Genomic DNA, 22,640 nt, shown 5'->3' with positions numbered 1-22,640 from the left:
GGGTCAGCATGGTGCCAGCCACAGGAACAGGCAAAGTGACACAACCCCGCCGCCACACCCCAGGTGTATTGTCACACCCACGCTGGGAAAAGGATCATTTCCATCTTTTTTTTTTCCCTGTATGGTGAATAAATATTGCTGTTACCACACCCTGGAAAGTATGATTGCTGTTACGTGAACTGGTTGAAAAATGATGTGCCAGAGAAAAAGTGTCAAAGTGCTGCGTGCCAGAGCTGGGACAACTTGACACACTGAGTGTGGATGTCGTGGATCTGGCACAAATTGGTGCATACCACTGGAACAATTCTATAAACACTTTTATCATCCCGATGCTGCTCTATCCCAAGACATGGCTTCTCTTCTTCCCTTATGCTTCTCAGTACTGTTTAATATTAATCCAGAACCAACCTAAAGCAAACAGCGGCGTTCTTTTTGTACTCACAATTGTGCAAGAAAATTTCTTTCGGAGTTCTGCACACGTGTTTTGGATACAGCTCTGGTCAGCTAGGCTAATTCCTACAGAGCAGTTGCTCAAGGTGCTTTAAAACCTTCTGTACCAAACACATGAGCAGCTTGTAAGCATGCAACCTGACCATGCGCTCATAAAATAAGTTTCAAGGAATGTGGCGATGTGGAACTTGGAATGAGTCATCATGCATCAAGCTGCAATCAATAACGAAGGAATGAGCCAAGATTTTACAACTTTTACCATAAAACCAATAAAAATCACGCTTCAGATGAAAGAATGGAGCTGATAACCAGATTTCAGCCTTTCCAAACTGTGGAGTTTGCTGCATTGATGGTTGGCTCAGTCCTCATCTAGAATTGAGAGCAGCTTTGGTTGGCTAATATTACTTTGAGGACTACTTTTTTTCCCAGCTGTGTATTTACTCCATTTCTCCTAAACTAAACCAGCAGGCATTTTAGCTACATCCATGACCTACCCCAAATTGCAAGACACCCTGTTCTCCAGGAAAACAGATGGTCAGGGATTTGGAAACAGATTTTTGTCATCATTGGTGAAACCTTATGAATTACCAGAAACGAGTGAAAATTTTCCCATTGGTTTCTGTGGAATTGTGATTTCAGCCCTTAGGTAAGGGGTGAATTTGGTGGCAATCCCCCTCCCAGTACTGAATCACCTAAAGAAAGAAACCTCCTGGGATGTGTGAATATTGGCACAGAGCTGGAGCTGAAATTCCCATCTGAAGAGATGGAAAATGGGGTTTTCAGCTGCAACAAGAACCCTCTCAATGAGGAACACAGCATCAGCTCAGGCGAGAGCTGCTGCTTCCCTCCACCACCTCCCACAGATGGAGCAAGGCCAGAGACAGCAGCAGGCACTTCTGAGCAGCCTCCTCACACCTACCTTCTTTCTTCATGCCGGCTCTGAAGCACTTCTTCAGCCTGCAGTACCTGCACTGGTTCCTCTTGTCTTTGTCTATCACACACTGTCGGCTGAACCTGGAAGGAGATGGGAAAGATGGAGCAACATGGCTTGTGCCCTGCTCACCCAGAGCAGCCCCAATCCCAGGACTCACTGAGGAGCCAAAGACCTTGCAGAGAATGGGTACAATCAGTGCTGGCTTGGCCCTACTCCCCATCTTCCCACTGCCAGCTGGGAATACAGCAATTTCAGACCACCTACCCCACAAGGACTGTAATGGTTTTGGCTGTTGAAAGTGTGATGTTGACACAAGTTGGGCTGGTGGTTGGAGGAGCGGGGGTCTCCATCTCCCACTTTCAGGTGGTTATCAGGTGTCCAGTTTGGACCAGCCTGTTAACACTGTCTTACTTTGCAGAGAACAAATGCACCATGGCCCACAAACCCTTTGGTGTCTACAGTCTGTTTTTGAGGTAAGTGGCCTCCACGTTCCTCTTCATCTCAACAGGAGATAGAGGAACTTGCGTGCTCTCCAAGTGGTGGCCCATGTAGGCCAGGCTACTATGGGTGAAGGGATGGAAGAGGAATCTGTTGTGCAGGGAAGAGGCAATGTGGATTGCTCCACGGCCATTATCAGGTTGTAAAAGCTGAGGCACATTCTCAGGCTGGTAAAAAGCCAAAGGTACAAAAGCCCGAAGACTTTCCAAGGAATTCAAGCCTGTGATAAACAACAGAGCTTTGAGCTGGGCTAAATACAGCATGGTTCACCAAATAAGGATTCACAGACAGGCGAGCATTCACCATTTGCTTGGCTTACACACTGCAACTCCCCAGGCTGCCAAATGTCACAGTGATTCATTGATTCCTGGGGAGGGGCAACAATTAAACTCCCAGGAGAGAAAGAGCCAAAATTTCAAAGAAATCAGTAGTAGCTATTCAGTCCTCTTGGCAGGATCCTGCAGTGCATAGGATAGGCACCATGCAGGTGGAGACTGATATCAGATTGAGTGTCTTTTGTGGCTGGTGTGTCCTGGAGTGATAAGTATCCCAGAACCATTTTGACAAAAAGAGTGGCTTGCATTACAAAAATATGGAACTCCTTTAAAGGAGAACGAACTCTGGAACAAAAAGAAAACTTCCATGTTTTAATTACAGATTAAAAGGTTGAAAAGGTTGAGGGTGGGTTCAAATTTTTTTCTCTTCCTTCTGTGCTAAAATAAACACAATTTTTCCAAGGCCAACCAAGATAGCTGCTTTATAATTTATAGCATCCTCCTGGAAAAAAATCTCTCCAATGTATACCTGTGTGCCAAAGTGGCTGTGAATCATCACTGGTCCATGCTACATTCTCAGAATAATTGTAAAATTATCAGTGAAATGTCAGCATACAGAGTTTAATGTGTCTGAAAACAAAGATGGAGAAGCTGTGGTGACTCTGGAAGTGATGGGTTCTTGGATGATTGTTGCCTTCCTATTACCAGGAAAAACAAGACTTTGAGAAGAAATCTCTGAAGCTTTGGTCCTTTTTTCCCCTTGGCTTTCCCTTGCTGGTTTGTGATGAGGTTGTGGTGTCACTGCACATCCAGAGGCTGTACTCTTATGCAAGCCTCATGACCCTAAGTCTCCCCTCATTCACACCGTGATGGTTTGAACTCAGAAAACGGATTGCACAGTGTCATAAAAGGTGCCAGTGTCCAAGACAACACGGAACATAGCTTACTCTTTAGCTCCCTATCTTCTGGCCACAAGCTAAACTGCAACATTATTGTCAGCATTCACATTACAGTAATTCAACACAAGGGATGGGGGGGCCTCACTGTACAACTTGATCACCGCCCCACTTACTCACAGCATCAATAAATGGCATTTAAATCTCATAGAGTGGGCAGGTACCTGCAGGAATAGACATGGTTCTTGCGGACACTCCTCCTGAAGAAGCCTTTGCAGCCATCACAGCTGGACGCCCCGTAGTGTTTGCCCGTCGCCCGGTCCCCGCAGATGGAGCAAAGGGAGCCGATGCCGTTGTTGAGCAGGTTGGTGTTGGCTGATTCAGCTGTGATGGTCTCAGCGGGCATTGAACAGCGCCCATTAGCCTCCTCTGTGATGGAAACCAGAATCAACAGACAGCAGGTTGGTTTTTGTCAGATAAATCATGCACTGAGCCCGCCCCATACCTGCATGTGCACACACACTATGTGTTGCTGATGAAACCTCCAGATGGAAGCCATGCTGTTCTCAGCCTCAGCTGGCACTAGCTCACTTGGCTTTGCTTCTGGATACCGGTATTTTTCTTAGCCTCAGTGAGCAGGGAGACTTCAAGGCTTATAACCCAGTGTACTCTTGAGAACTGAACAATTATTGCTACTTTTCTTGACAAATCATAGAACCATGTGAGTTGGAAGAGATCTTTAAAGGTCATCTGGTCCAACTCCCTTGCAATGAACAGGGACACCTACAGCTCCATCAGGTGCCCAGAGCCCCATTCAGCCTGACCTTGGGTGTCTGCAGGGATGGGGCACCCATCACATCTTTGCCAAATTCTTCCAATGCTTCACCACCCATATCGTAGAAAACTTTTTCCCTGTATCCTATCTAAACCTCTCCTCTTTTAGTCTGAAACCATTTCCCCTTGTCTGATCACAACAGACCCTGCTAAAGAGTTTGTCTGCTTTCTTACAGCTCCTTTAGATACTGAAAAGCCACCCTCAGGTCTTCCTGGAGCCTTCTTTCTCCAGGTTGAAGAGAAGGCTCTGGGGAGACCAGATGCAGAGAAACCTTATCTGGATGTGAGATGCATGCTGTTTAGGGATGGAGAACCATGTTCCCAATCAGACACCTGAGAAACATGGTCCAAAGCCGGCACCACAAAAAGCATTGGAAGAAAAACGTTGTTAGCTTGAATAAATAGAAAGCAGAGAAGAGACAGAAGAAACAGGAAAGTTGAACTACTTCATGCACGCAATAGAGGCGAAAGGAAAACACCTTGGGGTCACCTCCGCAGCTGGGAGAGAGAGACAGAAGCTCAGACAAGAGTCACTTTGGTTCCCCTAAATGTGGTTCCTCCTCTGCTTTGCCCACTGAAGAGGGCCATTACGTTCCACTGGTTACAAGAAGAGCACAGGAGGACTGACCTTCTAAATCTGTCACCTAAAATTATGTCATATGAATGCCCACTGTTTGCACCCACTCATTTGCGGCAGGAATAGCTCTGCCTGGGCTATGTGTATACACTGCTGAAAGTTCCCCTTTAAACTTCTCCCTTGGCCTTAACCACCAGACTCACTGCACTCTGAATCCCTCTGAATCCTCCTAATTCGAGGCAGAGCTTGGGTGAAAAAAAAAAAAGAGAGAGAGAGAGAGAGACATGAGAAGATGCGGATGACAGTGTTTACATCTCGCCGAGAGGAATGTTGGTGGAGTCTGTCCTGACCTAAGCACTCACTGCAGGAGGGTTTTGTGAATTTATCACTCCTCTGGGAGGGTGTTCTTTGCTCCAGAGGAGCCAATCTCGTGCTACAGTGATCTAAGGAAGTCCCTAAGGGGACAAGGGAGCTGCGCAGAAAGGAGAACAGCTCAGCTGATGTTGTACTGAACAGTGAGAAAAATGAGGAGGTTACTTGAAGGGGAGGAATTGGTACTTGATGTGGGGAGTCTAGAGAATATTTTCTAATGCATAATGTGTAAAAATATCTTTGGGTCATCCTCACACAGTTTATATATAAATACACAGAAAGAGAATGTTATTTTTGTATGTAAATACACATCAAAAATTTATAGTGAAAATATTTACTATGCAATGAAAATTGTAATAAAAAGCCCCCTTGAAAAGCCAATAAGGCTTGATTATTATTTATTTTTTTTAATGGGAATTTTGTTAGCTAAGGCTGAGATGAAGACATTTTTAGCTAGGACTTCACAAATGCAAAGGTCAAATTTCTTTCTGCATCCTCAGAAAGACCTTTTCATCTGTATTTCACCTTCTAACACATGGGTGAGAAAGTGAGTACGTTGGAGTGAGATGGGAGCAGCACAAGAATCAAAAATGACAACAACAACACTGAAATAATTCTTGGGTTGTAACGACAGGAACTGCAATTTACCTGTTCCCATAATGCACTTGCCATGCTCCAGCTCTGACATTCATCAGTAGGTAAGTGCAAACAGAGTCCATGTCAGAAGGGCTTAACAGTAATACAAATTGACTTTCAGATTTTTTTTTTTTTACATTGATTCTATACTTAATATCAATTTGATAACTCAGTTTTAAGTAAGCTGTACTGGAATACTCCTTCAAAGGTAGCTGTACTGATAAACATTTGTGCATTTATTGCTTCATCTGTTATTTTTTGAAGGAATATATGAACAAAAACAAATACACCAAATGTGCTGGATTCCATTAAAAAAAAATTGCACAACAGAAATAAAGATAAGAAAGCCAATTTTCTCCACGCTCCACCCATGCTTTCTCTACTGACTTCAGAGGAATCAAGCCAAGGTCATACAATTTGGTTCTCAAACAGACTCTTCATTCTTCAGTTGGGTCCAGATTGCAAAATGATGCTGGAAAAGCATTTGCTCACCAGAAAAGAGTGTTGTTTTGTACCCTGTATGGGAGTAAGACATGTGAGGAACTGTGTTAAGTAAGAAATTCATATTCTGGCCTTAAACCAGGTACTATTGGAGGCAAAGCCACCAGCTCTGAGTAGAAGCGGGCCCATGGAGCCAAATTTTGCCCTCCTTTGTACCTATGAAACCACAAACAAGGCCATAGGCTACAATTCTGTTGGGTGGCTGAAGGTTCAGGCAGATGTACAGCTAATAGTTCAGTCCCTATTAGATGTCCACATGCCCTGTTCAGCTGAGCTGGATGAGAGTAGAAATTCTAAAAGATAAAAGAAAGCCACAAGCTGGCATGCATATGTTACTTGCAATGATTAATTTTAATTACAAAATCCTGTCACCATTTAATCATGAGTTCCTAACGAGAATTAGCTCAGAAAAACAGAAAGGACACAATATCACGTGCATCCGGTAACTTTTGTTGGGGCTTTCAAACCTACTCAGTATTTGGGGAATGCCTGGCTTTTTCCAGAACTAATCACTGCTAAGAAATGTAGAGGAAAGCCAGGATCCATGCTAGCACTGTTGCATGCCTGTGAAATCAGTTGAAAACTGTAGGTTGTTTCCTTGAGCCCGAACTGACACAAGCCAAGGACCTGTTCAACACATCATGGAACGTATTCTACCTCTCCAGAGGTGTTGCTACCTGGCGTTCAGCTCAGACATGTCCAAATGTATCTGGTCATCTGAACCAAGCTTGTGACTATCCCCACCACCCAGGGGAGAGATGCTAAGAAATGAATCAGTTATCGACACTCACTGCTGTGATACAACAGACCAACTCCTAACCCATGCTAACACAGTACCTCCGAAATTTCTACTGGCCAGGTGCAGATGAGGATGTTCTCCAAGCAAAGGCCATAACTCATCTTGCCACTAGTTGGGTCCTGAGCTGAGCTGAGCTGAAGACCTGTGGTAGTGACCAGACTATTCATTAGGATCATCCCTGAAGTTTCAGCTGCATGCCTTTTGTGAGCTATGGACTGATGGTTGGACTAGATGATCTTAGTCTTTCCAACCTTAATGTCTCTATGAGTCTATGTATGAGCAATATGCAGCACAGGAACCATAGCTAAGTGGATTGTTGGATTTGATGATTTAAGGGTCTTTTCCAACCTAAACAATTCTATGTTTCTACTTAGCAATGATGAGGGTATCCCAGTGTCTTTGTCAGCTCTGGGGGCCAATCAAACTTGCAACCAGAAAGCACATAACTTTTTGTTATATATTACACCAATATGTGAGCCATTACCAAACTATGTTTGCAATGAAGATGACAACACTTACAGTGATAAGAATAAACAGTGAGGATGGTCTCATGCTGCTGGGGAATATTATCTGGCTTCCATTCCAAGCTGGAACTCAGCATACCTGGCCCCTCAGACCTCTTTGCTGCTTTTTCTTAATCTCTTCAAGGCAATCTCTTTCTCTTCTGAGCGCACATTTCACACCAAGCAGTGCTTCCCAGATTTCCCTTCTATGCACCCAGAAATCCAAGCCAGTCTTGGTTTGTGGTTCTGATGTACATCATTTGCACCTCCTAATGGGCAAGTGGTCTTAGATGGCTTTTTCATGCTTTGAGCGGGGTTGGGGAGCAGTGGGTTAGGAACACGGTTTTACTAACATTTTGCCAAAATCTCAAGATTCAGTGTGGTGTTGGAGTGCTGAGAAAGGAAAACGAGCACTGCAGTGGGAGAAACTGTTCACTGACACTTGACTAAAGAATTAGTGCAACACTTTAATATTGCTTCATATTTTAAGCAAGATGACAACTCTGACAAGAGCATAAGGAAATGGGTATTAGGAGCACGTAAAAACCAAGTGAGAATATGGCTTGCAATGCCGGCCAAGGTAAAGGAAGTAAGTTTGTACCAAATGGGAAAGTTTCTGCAGTTGCAACACATATTTTTATAAAGGAAAGAAAGGATTAACATTGATTTTCATTGACTTCCTTTTGTTTTTCTTTCTATTTAAAACAGGTAGTTTTTTAAACTTCCCCTCTACTCCTATAATGGATTCTACTCTTCATTTTGAACTACTGTTTGGCAAATTATGACATACCTAGGGGTGGAAAATCCAAAATGTATCTAGGCACATCTCAGAACTGTAACTTCCTGAATCAGCCATCAAATCACTCCACATCATCAATCAACCCCAAATTTTGGTGAAATAATATTCCAAAGAAGAAAAAAAGTTCTTTTTAAGATCAAATTGCCTTATTTGAAAACATTCTATTTTTCACTTTCACCTGTTCAAGTTTATATACACAGTAAAATTACAGTTCAGTTTAGTAAAGGAAATACAGAATAATTTTACTCAGTGAGGTAGATTTGGTTTAAAACAAATCCATTACATTTTTAAAACTATCTGAAAGGAGATTATTTCTTGATTCCAACAACTTTAAAATATTTCTGAATCTCTATGAACTTTAGTTTTGAGTTATCTTCAGGAGGTGACTTGGTTGGTTAGCAGTATATTTCCATGCATGGACACCTGAGGTCTTTTTTCAAGTTATTTTCACAAACTGTAGAAGAGGACACTTACCCAAGGCAAACAAGCTAATTTCAAAACAGCTAGTTCCTGAGAGAACCGGTTACTCATTAACAGCTAAACAAATAACCCAACACTGATCTAGATAAACTTCAGAAAGACTCAGCCTGTCAGTTCTACTGAATGAAAAAACATAAAGAGCCCCTACCAGGTTTTGGTAGTTAATTTGCAAAACTATACAGAATTTTGAGGAAATTTATACCACTCTAAAAAATAAAAAGTATCTTGCTGTTCAGCAGAGTGATAAATTGAAGTATCTGCGTTAAATGTCATTTAACATAGTAGAGTGGTGTCTCAAAACCTTTCCACAAAAATAAGAAATAATATCTGTATCTGGCAAAAGAAAGAAAAGAAGAGAAAAAAGAAAAAGAAAGAGAAAAAGAAAAAGAAAGAAGGAGAAAAAATAATAAAAAGAATGATCCTTCTTGGAGACCGAAAGAACTTTTCCTGAAGTTAATTTTAAATTCAAAATTCTTCGGGCCTTTTAAATTCATTTTTCTCCTGACATATTCTGTGGCCCACTATAATAATTCCAAACATTTTATGTTGTAGAAAATAGCCCTTTAGAAATGTTGATTATTTTTTGATGAGGAGTCAGCTAATGAGAAAATGTGAGACCATAAAAATCCCATCTCCATTTCACTGAGCTTCTTAACAAGTTAAATGAAATATTGCCAAAATTCTCCAAAGGCATCGCTAACATTAGAACTTCAGTTACATGATTGGTTTTATGCTGTACGACTTAAATGTCCTCTGCTTTTCAGGCAGTGAACAGCTAATGTGATAGAATAGTGTTTTCTTTAATTTAGAACACCTTTGATTGTTCAAATCCCAAATATCACACGATATCCTTTGATTCCGTGAACAAAGTGAAAGTTTTTCTATGTAAAACTTAATGAATCCCAACCGCATTTTTCATGAGTACTAAGAGCTTGTAGACAATCTTGATACCAAACAAAAAAAATAAGTCAAGTGAACCTTTGAATACTGCATCTCGATCTACGTACCTATAAACGAGTTATATCAGACACATGGTGTATTGTGTGAATAGCCATGTGGGTGGTTTTTTTTTTTCCCAATAGTTAAATATGAACCCAAGTCATATATAGGAGTGAAACGTAAATTTTAAGGCAGAAATTTTGATAATAACTTTTTGCATAAGTCATGTAGGGAGCCAAACATACAGTATGCCATTAAGAGGCTCCACCAGCATTTGCAGTATCTTCTGGGCTCTTCAGGACATGATGCTTGGCACACCGAGGAAGGGAATAACCCCAAAAGGACTAGGAAGTGAAGCCATCCCATTTCAGCCCAAATATAAGTGCCGACGCAACTGAAGTTGGAAGGTCAGCGGCTTAAATACTGCCTCTTCACCCTTTGCCCCACACCTCCTACCTGCCTGCCCTAGGCTTTCAGCTTTTTAACAAAGGCGGTAGAGGCTATTACAGAGGAAGAGAATAGAAATCTCACCATTGTTGTTTGGAAGAACCCGAAGGTTTTCAAATTCTAGCATGGTATAAGAGGAGTCCAAGGAGTCGACGTAATCTGGCATATCCATGTCCATGATGGACTGACACAGCTTCATTATTACTTGTCAACTACAAGGGAAGCGGCAAAAACAGCCCTACTGTCAATCACGGCCAAGTTTTCCTCTGTAAAGAGAGACACCCCAGCCCTTGCCGTGACAAATCATTACCCAGCTCTGCCCACAGTCCCCTCCCCGTGCCAGCAGAGAAGGGCCGAAACCTTTTCTTCTTGCTGGCAGTCCCCTCCCTTCCCGGGGTGCATCTGCGCTCTCGGTCCTGATAATGTGGTATAGATAAGGCTTAGACTCAAACAACTTGGATTGCATCTTTGGGTCAATACAGCCCAGTTTATGGTCGTTCCTGTGCAAACATTTTGAAAAGGGCTGCAGAGAGGCGTTCACATATGCACTGCTTTTCCTGTGCCACTGCAATGTCACCTTGCTTGGCTACCAGCCCTTGGACAAGATCAAGTGATGTCACTTGAAGCTGCTGAAGCCATGAGTCAGTGCCACCACTGGCTGATGACCGTTAAGACAGATCGATGTTCAGAGCTTGAGGCATTGCCAAGAGAACATGGATCACATCCCAAGGTACGACTGGAAGGGGAAAATAAGGGATCATTACAGCCAGATGCATGCTTTCACCCTACCCACAGACAGAGGAGATGTAATTTCTCCCACGACTCCTGTTTCTCCATCCTCCTGGCTCCGGGCAGCCCAACTTCTCAAAACTCCCACTGAGCTGCAGTTGCAAGTGGCTGGGGCAGAACATTTCAAGTGATGGCAAATGATGGAAATGGAAAAGGCTGGAAAGAACCAGGCAGACTCCCTCACAGATGTGTGGTGCTTCATTTCATGTTGACTTATGTTTTCCTTTCCTGGGAAAGGCCCATGTTATGGAAGTGCAAGTCCAGCTTTCCCCCAGGGACTGTGCTGTTGGGTTTTTAATTTACCAGATCATGCATAAAGGTTTTTTTCACTGTGATATGTAGCACAAAAGACTGGAAATAAAACACAGCCATGAATTTCCCCCAAAATTGTACCTTGAAGTGGTTGGTTTACTCCTGGTTTCATACTCCAGATGCCTTCCCGGACCTTACAGTTCCCTCTCCAGTGACGTTGTTGTGTGTCAGAGAGCCCTTCCTTTCCATGAGCTGTTCTGTGAGATCCAGTTCAACATCCTGATGAATCTAGAGGAAAGAAGTCTTGAGAAACAGGGAAATGTGTTGCCAGAAAAAAGAGGTTGCCAGACGGCCTGAACTCTCACTGAACCACAGACCAGGGCGGCCCCGTGTATCCTAGCAAAGTCCAAATAGCAAGAAATATGCCAAAACTGAGTTTTTAAATGTATTAGATATACTCAAACTGATTTCATCTACATAGTCTTCATTTTATATGTGTGCAGTCAAGATTTGTCCACATATTGGGAACTTACAGTAGACTTTGCAATGGGTTAACTCTAGATGGGCTTTTCCCCTATAAAGATTGGGTGCAGGAACACTTACCTTTCCTTTCTTATCATTTCTGGGGCATAAAATAATTTCATGTGCCATAGATATATTTTTTCCTTCTTTCCTTTTTTAAGTACATGTTGTAACCAATGGTGCACAAATGACTCCTTGGTTAGATAAGACGTTATGTTTTTATCCTTGGACTATGTCCCCAGGCTTTCAGTAATGCCAGCATCAGCTAAGTTAGCATCTGATTAGTCGTTCTTGCCTCTTACTCAATGTCATTCTTGATTATGCCTACTAAACTGGCACATCTTTTTGAACTGAGCTATGGGTACAATCCTGCCTGATTCTCAGCACTCCGCTAGTACTGCAGCCAAGGAAGGAGACTCAGATTTCTGCAGATCCAGTGGGCTTTGTATGGGTTACTCATCATTAAAATAGTCATATATGCATTCACCATGATTTCGGCCATCCAAGACACAAGAGAGAGGATGTTGGGGCTCCTACCCTGATATCAACAGTTGGTAGGTTTAAAAATGCCTTGATGTTCTCAATTTCCCAGTGCAAAGATACAGAGTTACAGCTCTTTTCCAAAGAAAGCTTGGCAGTGAGGATGTGCTTGAGCACTTTTTGTTCTGGGAACAAGAAAAGGGCACTGGGAAAGAGAAAAGGTTACAGAGCAAAATTCACAGTTCAGGACCAGACTCTCAATGTCACAGCCATGCTGATAATCGGGACTGACTTTGTTATGGAAGGTGGTGTTGGAGTGATTCAATGCCACTTTTCTATCCATTACAAACAGATGTCAGCACCCTGTTCCAAACCACACCACCAGCCCTGAAGAATACTGAAACTTTGCTGAGGGGTGAGAAGTTTCTTCTTTCTCCTCTCCTCATTTTCTTGCTTCACTTTCTGAGTTACAGCTGCACTTCCACTGCTATCAATACAAGGCCAAGAGTGAGTTTAATTGTATTATATACACTGCAGCAAGGACAGAGGGCAAGCTCTAGCAAACACATGGTCACTATGAGACAACACACTTATTCCTAGGCAAAAAATCAGATGCCTTTGGGAGAGCTTATTAGACAAGACGAAGAACAGAAAAAAAAATAAGAAATCCTTGACTAATGAGGTAAGAATACAAGCTAACAAGAACACTCTGTCAGAAGCAGTGTTACTTTGGCAAGGTAAGCAGTGGGAGATGTGTGTAGGCTTTTGGCTCAGAAGTTTGAGTTTTCTGCCTTTGTTCTTAGAAACACATTGAAAACCCTTATCACTAATTTCTCCACTTGAAAAGTGGCAATAATTATATTCTCTCCTTCCCTTGCAAGGGTTTATGTGTATGAATTCACCTATGCTTGGGTGGTTCTCCAATATCAGAAGTGATGGTAGGTGTAACGTTACAATATCTGGAGACAGGGTGGCTGGGCACAACCAACCATTGAAAGACTGAAGCCAGTAAGGACTTTTCTCTGACTAAAGTATAATTAGAACCAGCATGTTGTTGGGATTGTAAACAGTGTGAAATCATATCATTAGCATATGATTACAAGTTCACACATGGCAAATTCATCCAAACCAGATGTCTGCTAGATCAGTTCCTCCCTTTCTTATGATATATGACAGCACATCTTATTTGTGATACAGTTAACACAAGATATAGTAGAATCTCTCTTGACTTGTATCCTTATATAATGTATTTCTTATTATGATTAACAGTTTCATGGCACTGACTTTTTTACTGTATAGTAAGGGGTTGCTTTTCCAAAAGTCATCAAGGTAACCTAATCACCGTGTGTTTAAAAATCTAGGCAGCAGATACCCTGGGACGTCAGCGTCACCACAGCCTAAACTGAAGGTTGCAGGGCTGAACTGACCATAGAGAATGCTCACGAGGTTTAAGGTTGACAGTTATTGAGATGGGGTTGCTGTTCTCCTACTCTTTGACCACATTTAGAGGAGGATGTGCAGAGGAGTCTCCGCAGGGTTTCCTTCCTTCACAGTACAAATTTTTACTCCTCATTTGGGGATGCTGGGCTCTACACAGCCCAATGGACAGGTCGCTCACTTCTCAAGAGAGTCTCTGAACACTGCAGCCCCCAGTTAATACCATTTGCTTTGAAGTTAATGGCAACCAGCCAACTAACCTACACATTCACCCAGAAAAAGTTTGCCAGAACCCTCAATAAATGTTGGGCTTGGCTTGGTGGCCATTTTGCGTTAATGCTCATTTCATCCCCTGCCAGAAAGCCATGGACATGACAGAGATCCTTTGATGTCCAAACCCAATAAATGTGGGGCTGTTGAGAGACAGATCACATTTTTAGAGTAGGGCCGATGGTCAGCTAATGAGTCACATCCTGCAGCAGCGAACAAAGCCTGAGTTAGGACATGTACTTTTCTCTAAAATGACTAGATAACATCTACAGGCAGGATGGCATTAGCCAGCCAGCCCTATACAAGTCCCCGTGATGGACCTAGATGTGATGGGCGATGCTGTGATGGACATAGGATAACATCACACATCACGTGGGAGGATGCCTTCTCTGAAAGAGGAACAGTGACGTGGAAGGCATCAGTTTTTGGGTAAAATGGAAAGGTAAGCAGACCTTGATCACTATGCTGAAACAATTCCCTTAGGATCATTTTTAAATTTACTTATTTATTTTAAAGACCTGTCTGGGTTGGGGTCCATTTATGGATTCTGGTTTTTACAAACCATCAAGCATACATCACAGAGACCCTGCTGACAGACAAGTCAGTGGATTCATGGAATTCCCGGTTATTTCTATGATGTACTAGCTGTTCAGCACAGATGAAACCTGAGCTGGATTTGGGAAATAAATCTGAGATATTTCATACTCTTCCAGCAGCCAAAGGTTAACTTGGTAGCTTGTTCTTTCCAAGTTCATATCACTTTCACTCTTGGCTATGGTGCATTTGGCCAAGGTTAGAACTTCAGAAGCGCCAAGTGCTCATTTAGATATCTAAATGAAACAATCTGACCTTCAGATCTGTTGAGAAACTCCCACTGGGAATAAAGACTGGATTTGCAGATGTCTTCATGTAGTCACAGGGCATTCGTATCTTGTAAATAAATCTCCTGTTTTGGACACCTGAGTAAAATCAGATTCCACAGTCTACACGGAGTCTCCTGGACTGTAACTGCCTTTGCAAACCTGTCTCTTTCTGGTGAACACATCACAGAGAAAACTTGATACCTGCATGCAGCAGTTTGAATTTCTATTCTTCTGCAATTTTTTCAGAAGATAAAGTCACAAAAGATGAATTCTCTCCTGACAGCAGAGAACACAGAATCATTAAGGCTGGAAAAGATCACAAAGACCATCTAGTCCAACCATCAAACCATCGCCACCATGCTCACTAGCCACATCACTCAGTGCTACATCTATCTTTTCCTTAAAGACCTCCAGGGATGGTGGCCCCTCCACCTCCCTGGGCAGCCTGTCCCAATACCTCACCACGGCCATACAGCGCACATAGCCATCATGAACTAGGCTGGATTCCTTGGCTGTGGGTCACGTTGGCCTCTGACTAAAGCAAATACACAAGCCTGAACCAGGGCTGGCAGCAGGAGAGAGGAGCCAGACGTAGCGAAGCAACATTACCTAATCTGCTGCTGCTCAGAGTAGGCATGGGACTCATATGGAGCATGCCACTGCCTGTGGGCAAGGTTTTAGCTTTACTTGCTGAAAACGGCATGCCATTAGTCAGGAGTAACCAACCCTGAAAAGTGTATTTGCTATGACTCCCATCTCCCCTGCAAACGACATTCCTGCTGCTTCGAGCTTTTTCAGTTGCAGTGTTGACACTTCTTCAGATCTGTCATTAGCTCAGCTGAAGGGAAAACAGAAACGCTATTCAGGCCCCAGACCCAATGTGGGAGGTTAGGAGTGCAAATTCTCACTTCACACTGAAAGCATGATGAGTGTTTTATGTTACTGTTGCTCTTTCTATTTTAGGGGATGCCTTTATTATTTTATGAGACCTTTGCTGTCGTATAAAGTAATTTTTAATGTTATCCAGCAAAATAATGTTATTAAAATTAAATTTTTCACATTTCTGATCATTAGTTTTGAACATCTTAGATTTTTTTCCTGCACCTTATAAATATCTACCTCTGTTTTTGAAGGTATTTAGCTATTTTGCTGGCTTTCTTTTGTATTTTAAGAGTTCTGTGATGAAATCTAGATCCAGCTCTACCACCTTGAGGATTCAAATCTCCCCCCAGATGCACCTCTTCTGGTTGTAAGTTGCTGATTCCATCTTCATACTGCATTTTCATTGCATTGGACAAAGATCAGTAGAATTCGGCTGAGTTCCAGAGAAGAGTCAAGAACATGAGCTGACCCATGGCTGTGTTCACCTGGAATCATCATCTGTGTTCCAGTAAATGCAGGAGCTGAAAGCAAGTTGCCTACCTGAGAAATCATGCAGCATTTCTGCGGAGTGGTTTTGGTTTCTGTTCATGGCCTCTAGATTTTCTAGCTTTATCACTTTGCAGACAAATTAATAGTTCAGAACAAATGTGGAACTCCTCCAAATTACTCCTTTCCATGTTCTTTCATAAGAAAACACTCAGCAACATCGTTTTTCCTGTTTGTGATTCTTGTTCCCTTTCCCTCCACATTTTTTACTACCTCACCCATCTGGCAGCAACATTATTTTATTTTGGGGGGGGAGGGGGAAATCTGGGAGTGTTAATGGATGACATCAAAGAGAAGGGCCAAAAATAAAAATGAGAAAAATCATTATAAAATATAGTTTAACCTAGAAAACTGGACAACAGGAGCAGACCATATTTTTATAACAAAATGAGGAAACCCAATGGTTCCTAGGAATTAACATCTCTCTCCCTTCTATGGCCATGCATCCAGAAGTAGTCATTATAAACCATTCATCTCAGATGGACATTGAAAAATAGAAGATTACAATTATCAAAATACATTTAATTTAGCAGTGTCATTCAGTAGTGTATCCTGTGGTTTCTTCATGAACCAAAGCTCTGGGAAATACTGCTGGCACTCCAGTGAATACTGGAAAGAAATGCTGGTGTCTGTCAAGTGCATATTTGTAACTGTAAAGTCACTGGACTACTCCAGGGTACCCACCCACTCTATTGAACCATCAGCCCTACAACCCATGAAGACTTTTCCTTTTTTCTTATTTCATAGAATTATAGAGCCATTTGAGTTGGAAGGGACATTTAAAGGTCATCTAGTCCAACTCGTAGAATCTTTGGAGTAAATTTCTATTTCTATTTGACCAAATTTCTATTTAGAATCATCAAGGTTGGAAAAGTCCTCCAAGATCACCTAGTCCAACCGTACACCTACTACCAATATTGCCCGTCAAAACCATGTCCATAAGTACTCCATCTACAAGATTCTAAAAAAGATATTTCTAATAGGAATATCTTTAAAAAAATACCTTAGTGACTGTGAAGAAGTCTGATATAATGTAGTGATCCAGCAAGAGCCATAAATCAAGAAGCCGTTGTTCCTCAAAGCCAATGAGTACTAGGTGCATCTTGCTCAACTCTTGACATTTCAGGATCACTGCGTTTCTCTATAGGTGGTTATGCTCTGCCTTCCTCACCCAAAGTGAGAAGCTATTTTAAAAGTATTTGGGACAAATTCAGACAGATTTTCTTCCTAAAAGATTCTTCCACAAGAAAAAAAAAAAGTGTTAAGTAAACATATTGACGTGTTGGAAAGATGCTTTTTATGACTTCAAGCTTGGGAAATTATTACAAACATTAAGCTATATTTTCCCCATAATATAATATTTTTGAATACTTCATTCTCTTCTGGACTGCCTTACTCATAATTGCTGCTCTTTCAGACTGGTGAGCATAGTAAAAGGAAGTGTTTACTGAGTGACAAATACATTCATATACAAGACTCCTGGTTTTGCAGATGTTTTCAGGAAGCTATAACCCCTGATAAATCTTTGCAGACCACTGAGATGAATAATATTTGTGGATGCATTTTTGAGGCTACCAAACTGGAGAGGTATTTGTGGCTGTGGTCTTTACCGCTCACACAGAAAATTATGTTTTCCTTACATCCGTCATATAGGTTATATTTTGCCATGTGTCTTTAATTAGGCCAATTTCATGTTATGAAGAGTATGTGATATCCAATGAATTATTTAGAAAATGGAGTTAACCATTAAAATGCAGTGTCAAAATACACTCATAGCAAAGTTTTTATCAAATGCTCTGAATCCAAGAGGATACTAAATGTTGCATGGATTCAGAAATTGTTGAATCTAGCCTAAATCAAATCTAAAAGGACAAGCTTATTACAAGGCAAGTTGCACAGAAGCCTTCATTTCATCAAAATGACCTCATGAACCCAAAGTGAGTTTCTCTATCCTCTACCTCTAACAAGAAAAGTTCTTCCTAATTTGGAGATTTGAGCTTGTTTAGAAGTGCACACTCACCCAAGAGAGTTTGTTGGCCATGATTTCACAGTGCAGTGAAAAGTGAGCTAAAGTGAGCATTCCTATCAATTCAAATTGGATCTGGTGTGGCTATAGCCACAATCCAACTGGCTCTAGCCAGTTTTGGAAGACTGCAAAGGAGGAACCTCATCTCCATTCTTCATGGCTGTACTGGGAAAGGGATTTCTTTTTGCTATGACGACTGTGACCACAATGATTTAGGTCAAACCAAACACAGAACGTCCCACAGCACCCTCCAGCCAGTTTGCTGACTCAAAAACAGCCATCTGCAAGCTTCCAGATGCTGAAGTTATTCTCAGACTGAGTAATTTCATGACCATTTGCCTCCTCATAAGAGCAAGACTGGGAGGGAAATTTATGATCATGTTTCACACCAAATTTCAATTTCTGAACACCAGTAATGACTCAGAAAATGATTCTGTCAGTCCTGCAGTCCATGCTGCTAATCCGTGAATAGCAGAACACACACGAAAAAAAAGCAATTTGTCTGCTTTCTCCTTTCTCACTGCTAGATTTGCTCGTGCATTTGTTCACTCTAACAAACAGTTCCTAGAAAGCCCAGTGCTTACTTACCTTGACAGTCAGCGCAGTTATCCTTTAGCTGTTGGTAATTGTGTTTGTGCAACAGTAATCCCAGGGGAAAACTTTCATCAGACTCCCAGATTCGGTGCCACAGGGTTCCCCACTGTAAAGCAAAAATGCATTCCAAATTAAAAACAAACAAACAACAACAAAACAGCAGTGGCATTTGCAGTAGCTTTTGAAAGAGAAAAGAGAGCATATATATCATATTGTAGTATTGGGATATTGCAATACTAGTAGTAGTACACTAGACTGTAGATAAGGATATACACTTATGCACATTAAAAATATGTATGTATATATGCATATATACATCCACATATAGTATAGATACTTTCATGCTCAGCCTACTGTAGGAAACCTGCTTTAAGCAGTGGGGTTGGACTCAATGATCTCTGGAGTTCCCATTCCAGTGCTTGGCAGCTCAGCCCACAGCAAGAGCTGGAAATAAATAATCTTTGAGGTCCCTTACAAGCCAAGCCATTCTATGATTCTACGATTCTAACTCCTACAAGTCTATGATTCTATCCTGTATGTGTGTGTGTGCAAGTACACATAGGGGATGCAAAAGTCATCTCTTCCACCCCTGCTTTGCTTCTTAGCTTATGTCATGGCTCGGAGCAGAAGGTAAAAGGAAGCCCTCTATCCCCCCTTGCCCTGCTCTGGGTCAATCCTGTGGCTCCCCTGCATGTGCTGGTGAGCCAAACCCAGTAACCAGCTGGCCACATCTGCCCTTTTATTTATTGCCTAGCATGCATTGATTCTGCCTCCTTATGTTACGTTTTGAAAGAGAGAAGGAAAAAATAATGGAGGAAAAAGAAATAATGGTAAATGGAAGCTTTTCACCAGCTCCAATAATAATTCCTTGCAGGAGCCTATGTGTAAGGGGAAGAAGAGGCAGGATTTCTGTTAATGGGATGATCTACGTGGACATAGCTGAAATGCAATGCCAAATAATGCGCTCAGATTCCCAGTACTACAACTATTTTTCCTCTGCCATGTGGAAGAAGCTGACCTCTGTCCTTTATTTTTGCGGTATTTGCAGTGGTGGTGGGGAACTATCTTAAATTCTGAAGGAGCTCTCAAACCCAAGTTTCATTCCTCATTTTAGGTATGTTTAGAGCACAATATGGGTTTGTTATTCTCCGTCCCTTGCTGAAATAGGTCAGTGTGGCCTCCCTAGCTAAAAGCTACCTGGCAATTATGCTTTGCTCCAGGCCAAAATTCTGCATAAAAAACATAGCTGGGATATTAGCACAGGGAAAAGATTCTTATTTATATTCCAGCAGCACTTAGGGGCTAGATGCTTCTAGACCAGGTGCTGCTCAGAAATGTGGTAAGAAACAGTCCCTCCTTGTAGCAAATAAAGCAGAAAGAAAGTAGGAAGGAAAACTGAAAGTGAAGCAAGTTGTCCAGGATGAAAAAAGAGGCCAGATCTGCTCAGCCACAGATAGTGTCTTTCCTACTAAATCACACCACTGCATTATGACATACTCCTGAATTCATATCTCATGGTGTGGGAGAAAGTATAATCACGCATGTAATCATTTTAACTTAAAGAGGCACCAGGGAGTTGATCTGCAGCACTGATTCGCTTATGCAAAAGAAGAAAGACCATGGCAAGTATGGAAAAAAATTTAGCACCGCGTCACCGGCCAAGAAGCTGTCCACAAGTTTAGATAGAGTGAAACATCATCATCATGGACTGAAATCCACCTAGTTTGGCCAAAAATTCATTGACGCATATAGAAGATAAAGATAAAAGAACATATTACTACTGTTTTCATGGTTTTATAAAAAATATCATCCTACCATCTCTATTCTGTTCCATGTTGGGCATTAGGAGAAATGTCTTCTCGGAAAGGGTGGTCAGGCATTGGCACAGGCTGCCCAGGGAGGTGGTGGGGTCACCATCCGTGGAGGTGTTCAAGAAATGTGGAGGTGTGACACTGTGGGGTCATGGTCAGTGGGCGTGGTGGGGGTGAGTTGAGGTTGGACTGGGTTGGACCTTGGAGATCTTTTCCAGCCTTGGTGGTTCTATGATTCTGTGACTCTATCTTTCTCCAGGACAGCTCCAGCATCTCTGCTTGCTTCCGGTTAGGACTTTGTAACTTAAGTTTGCTCCTGTGAAAAACCATTCCAACAGAAGAAGGCAATTTACACCACCTGGCTGCAATATGTCCAAGTACACAGTGAGGTTGGCCCAATTTTCTGCTCGGGATAATAAGCAATGCTAATCAGATACTTTTTTTTTTTTTTTTTTCTTTTCTAGGAGAGTCGATTGAATCACAGCCAAAAGGCGTATTTCCCTAGGCAATAGTCTGTTTAAATGAACTCTTATTGCACTGGAAATATTTGCATTTTAATCTGTCTAAAAGAGAGACTGGGGAAACAGAGTTCTCATATTGCTTGAAGACTTCATACCAGACAACAATTTCATTGCACTTCAAAGAAAGAGTGTGATTCATGTTTTGTGATACTGAGGGAAGCTGGACACTTTTCTCTGCCTTTTGTATTTCTGCTATCAATGACACATGACTGGATGCTTATATTTTCCATGTGCAGCCTAACGTCTTTGCTCTGTTCCCACGTTGCTGTAGGAATAAGCAGCATCAAATCTTACCCTTGCTCAGACTAGGAGTATAAATAAGGAGCACCTCTGCTTCTGTAAACTGAGTTAAATCAGTTATATACTGTCATAATTGATCACTGAGTTTAGTTCAAGACATTAAGAAGCCAACCAACACTTGCTGTATGCACAGCAGATGACGCACTGATATGCACTGCTAAATCACATGACTGTACAAGTATGGTTATCTTTTTAGGAAATTCAGTCTAATCCCTGTTTGAAAAATAAATCCCCAAACAAGAGCTACAATGATAAGGGGCTCTTCAGAGAAAGCAATGCTTACTCAGCCAAGTTCACAAGGTGGATGAACTAAATAATGAAGTCTACATCTTCAATTATTACTTTATGTTTGTGTACTATTGGCAATCAACTCCCTGTGCATCTTGAGAATCTACAGATAACAGGTTCAGGCTGCTGGCTAACTTACCACAGTGTGAGGTAACTGAAAACAGGGAGAATCTTCACCAGCACTACAGAATCAACTCATTTAAGCGGGGTTATTTGGGATTTATTGTAATTTTGAACAGAACTCAGCCCAGTTAAATGCATCAATAGCACAAAGAAATCATGCTTGCAATGATACATGATGCAAAGTGCAGCATTTACGTTTCATTTGTTATTAGCTTTTACCCACAGAGGGACACTCATCATCAGCCACAGATACCCTGAAGCACTACAGAACATGGAAACCTCTCCTAGCTCAAGCAGAGACTTCACAATGCATTGCACATCAGATATGACTTTGCTCTGGCTAATTTAACAAATCCACTCCAAGCAGCTCTAACGGGAAAATGTGGACCCGATGCTCAGACTTTCCTCTTACTCAAGATGGCAGCAGAGATACTGTGAGTCACACAGCAGAGCTGGCTCCAGGATTTATTTTCTGCACTTCTACTCTCGAGTCACTGGAAACAGATCTACTTTGTGTTGGAACAAGGGAGGATCTAATAGAAAATACAACAAGAGAGTCGGGAGATGTTTCCGGATGTTACTTACTGTGTCCTGTTGCTCCTGGCCTTCTTCACTTCTTTCCACGGAGGAACACATGATGTTTGCATGGCTTCATTAGAGAAATGACTTGTCTCCAGGTTGCAGTGTCAGAGAAAAACCAGAGGAGTGTCCTGGAAAAGAAGAAATAGATGATGTGAAACAGATGTTTTCCTTTAATTGCATATTGCAGATGCGGCCTAGTAACTAATCCACCTGCTATCTTCCCATAGGGATAATTCCTCTTCTCCATGATCCCAGACAACTGAATTTATGTTGTCCATGCCACAATACACCCATCTCCACTTTGCCCAATACTACACATCAAGACCCTTTCAGTCTGCAAACATTTCAAAAAAAGAAAAAAGGAAAAAGGCTCTAATCGTAAACGAAATGCCAATAAAATGCAAGTATTTTTGA

General features: G+C 41.8%; 1 protein-coding gene across 7 annotated transcripts in view; it reads right to left on the bottom strand.

The window, feature by feature from the left end:
* The window catches only part of HNF4beta (hepatic nuclear factor 4beta), a 33,977-nt gene extending 11,645 nt beyond the window's left edge, over positions 1-22,332 (bottom strand). The window contains exons 1-8 of one of the 7 annotated variants that reach the window (XM_046899487.1): positions 22,230-22,332; positions 20,417-20,728; positions 18,596-18,707; positions 16,985-17,218; positions 11,123-11,269; positions 10,025-10,152; positions 3,278-3,482; positions 1,370-1,464 (exon numbers count right to left, since the gene is read on the bottom strand). In XM_046899487.1, coding sequence (XP_046755443.1) covers positions 1,370-1,464; positions 3,278-3,482; positions 10,025-10,139 — 415 coding nt within the window. In that variant the 5' untranslated portion in view covers positions 10,140-10,152; positions 11,123-11,269; positions 16,985-17,218; ... (1 more) ...; positions 20,417-20,728; positions 22,230-22,332. Of the gene's footprint in view, positions 1-1,369; positions 1,465-3,277; positions 3,483-10,024; positions 10,217-10,250; positions 10,282-11,122; positions 11,270-16,984; positions 17,219-18,595; positions 18,708-20,416; positions 20,729-22,229 lie in introns of those variants that run through there. The other 6 variants (XM_046899488.1, XM_040707091.2, XM_046899489.1 and 3 more) reach the window with 6 other exon arrangements.
* Positions 22,333-22,640: the final 308 nt, after the last annotated feature.

The sequence above is a fragment of the Gallus gallus genome, chromosome 11 (assembly GCF_016699485.2).
Source record: "Gallus gallus isolate bGalGal1 chromosome 11, bGalGal1.mat.broiler.GRCg7b, whole genome shotgun sequence".
NCBI classification, from domain to species: Eukaryota; Metazoa; Chordata; class Aves; order Galliformes; family Phasianidae; genus Gallus; species Gallus gallus.
Note: the sequence above shows the minus strand (reverse complement) of the source record. Positions and strands in the feature narration are given on the sequence as shown.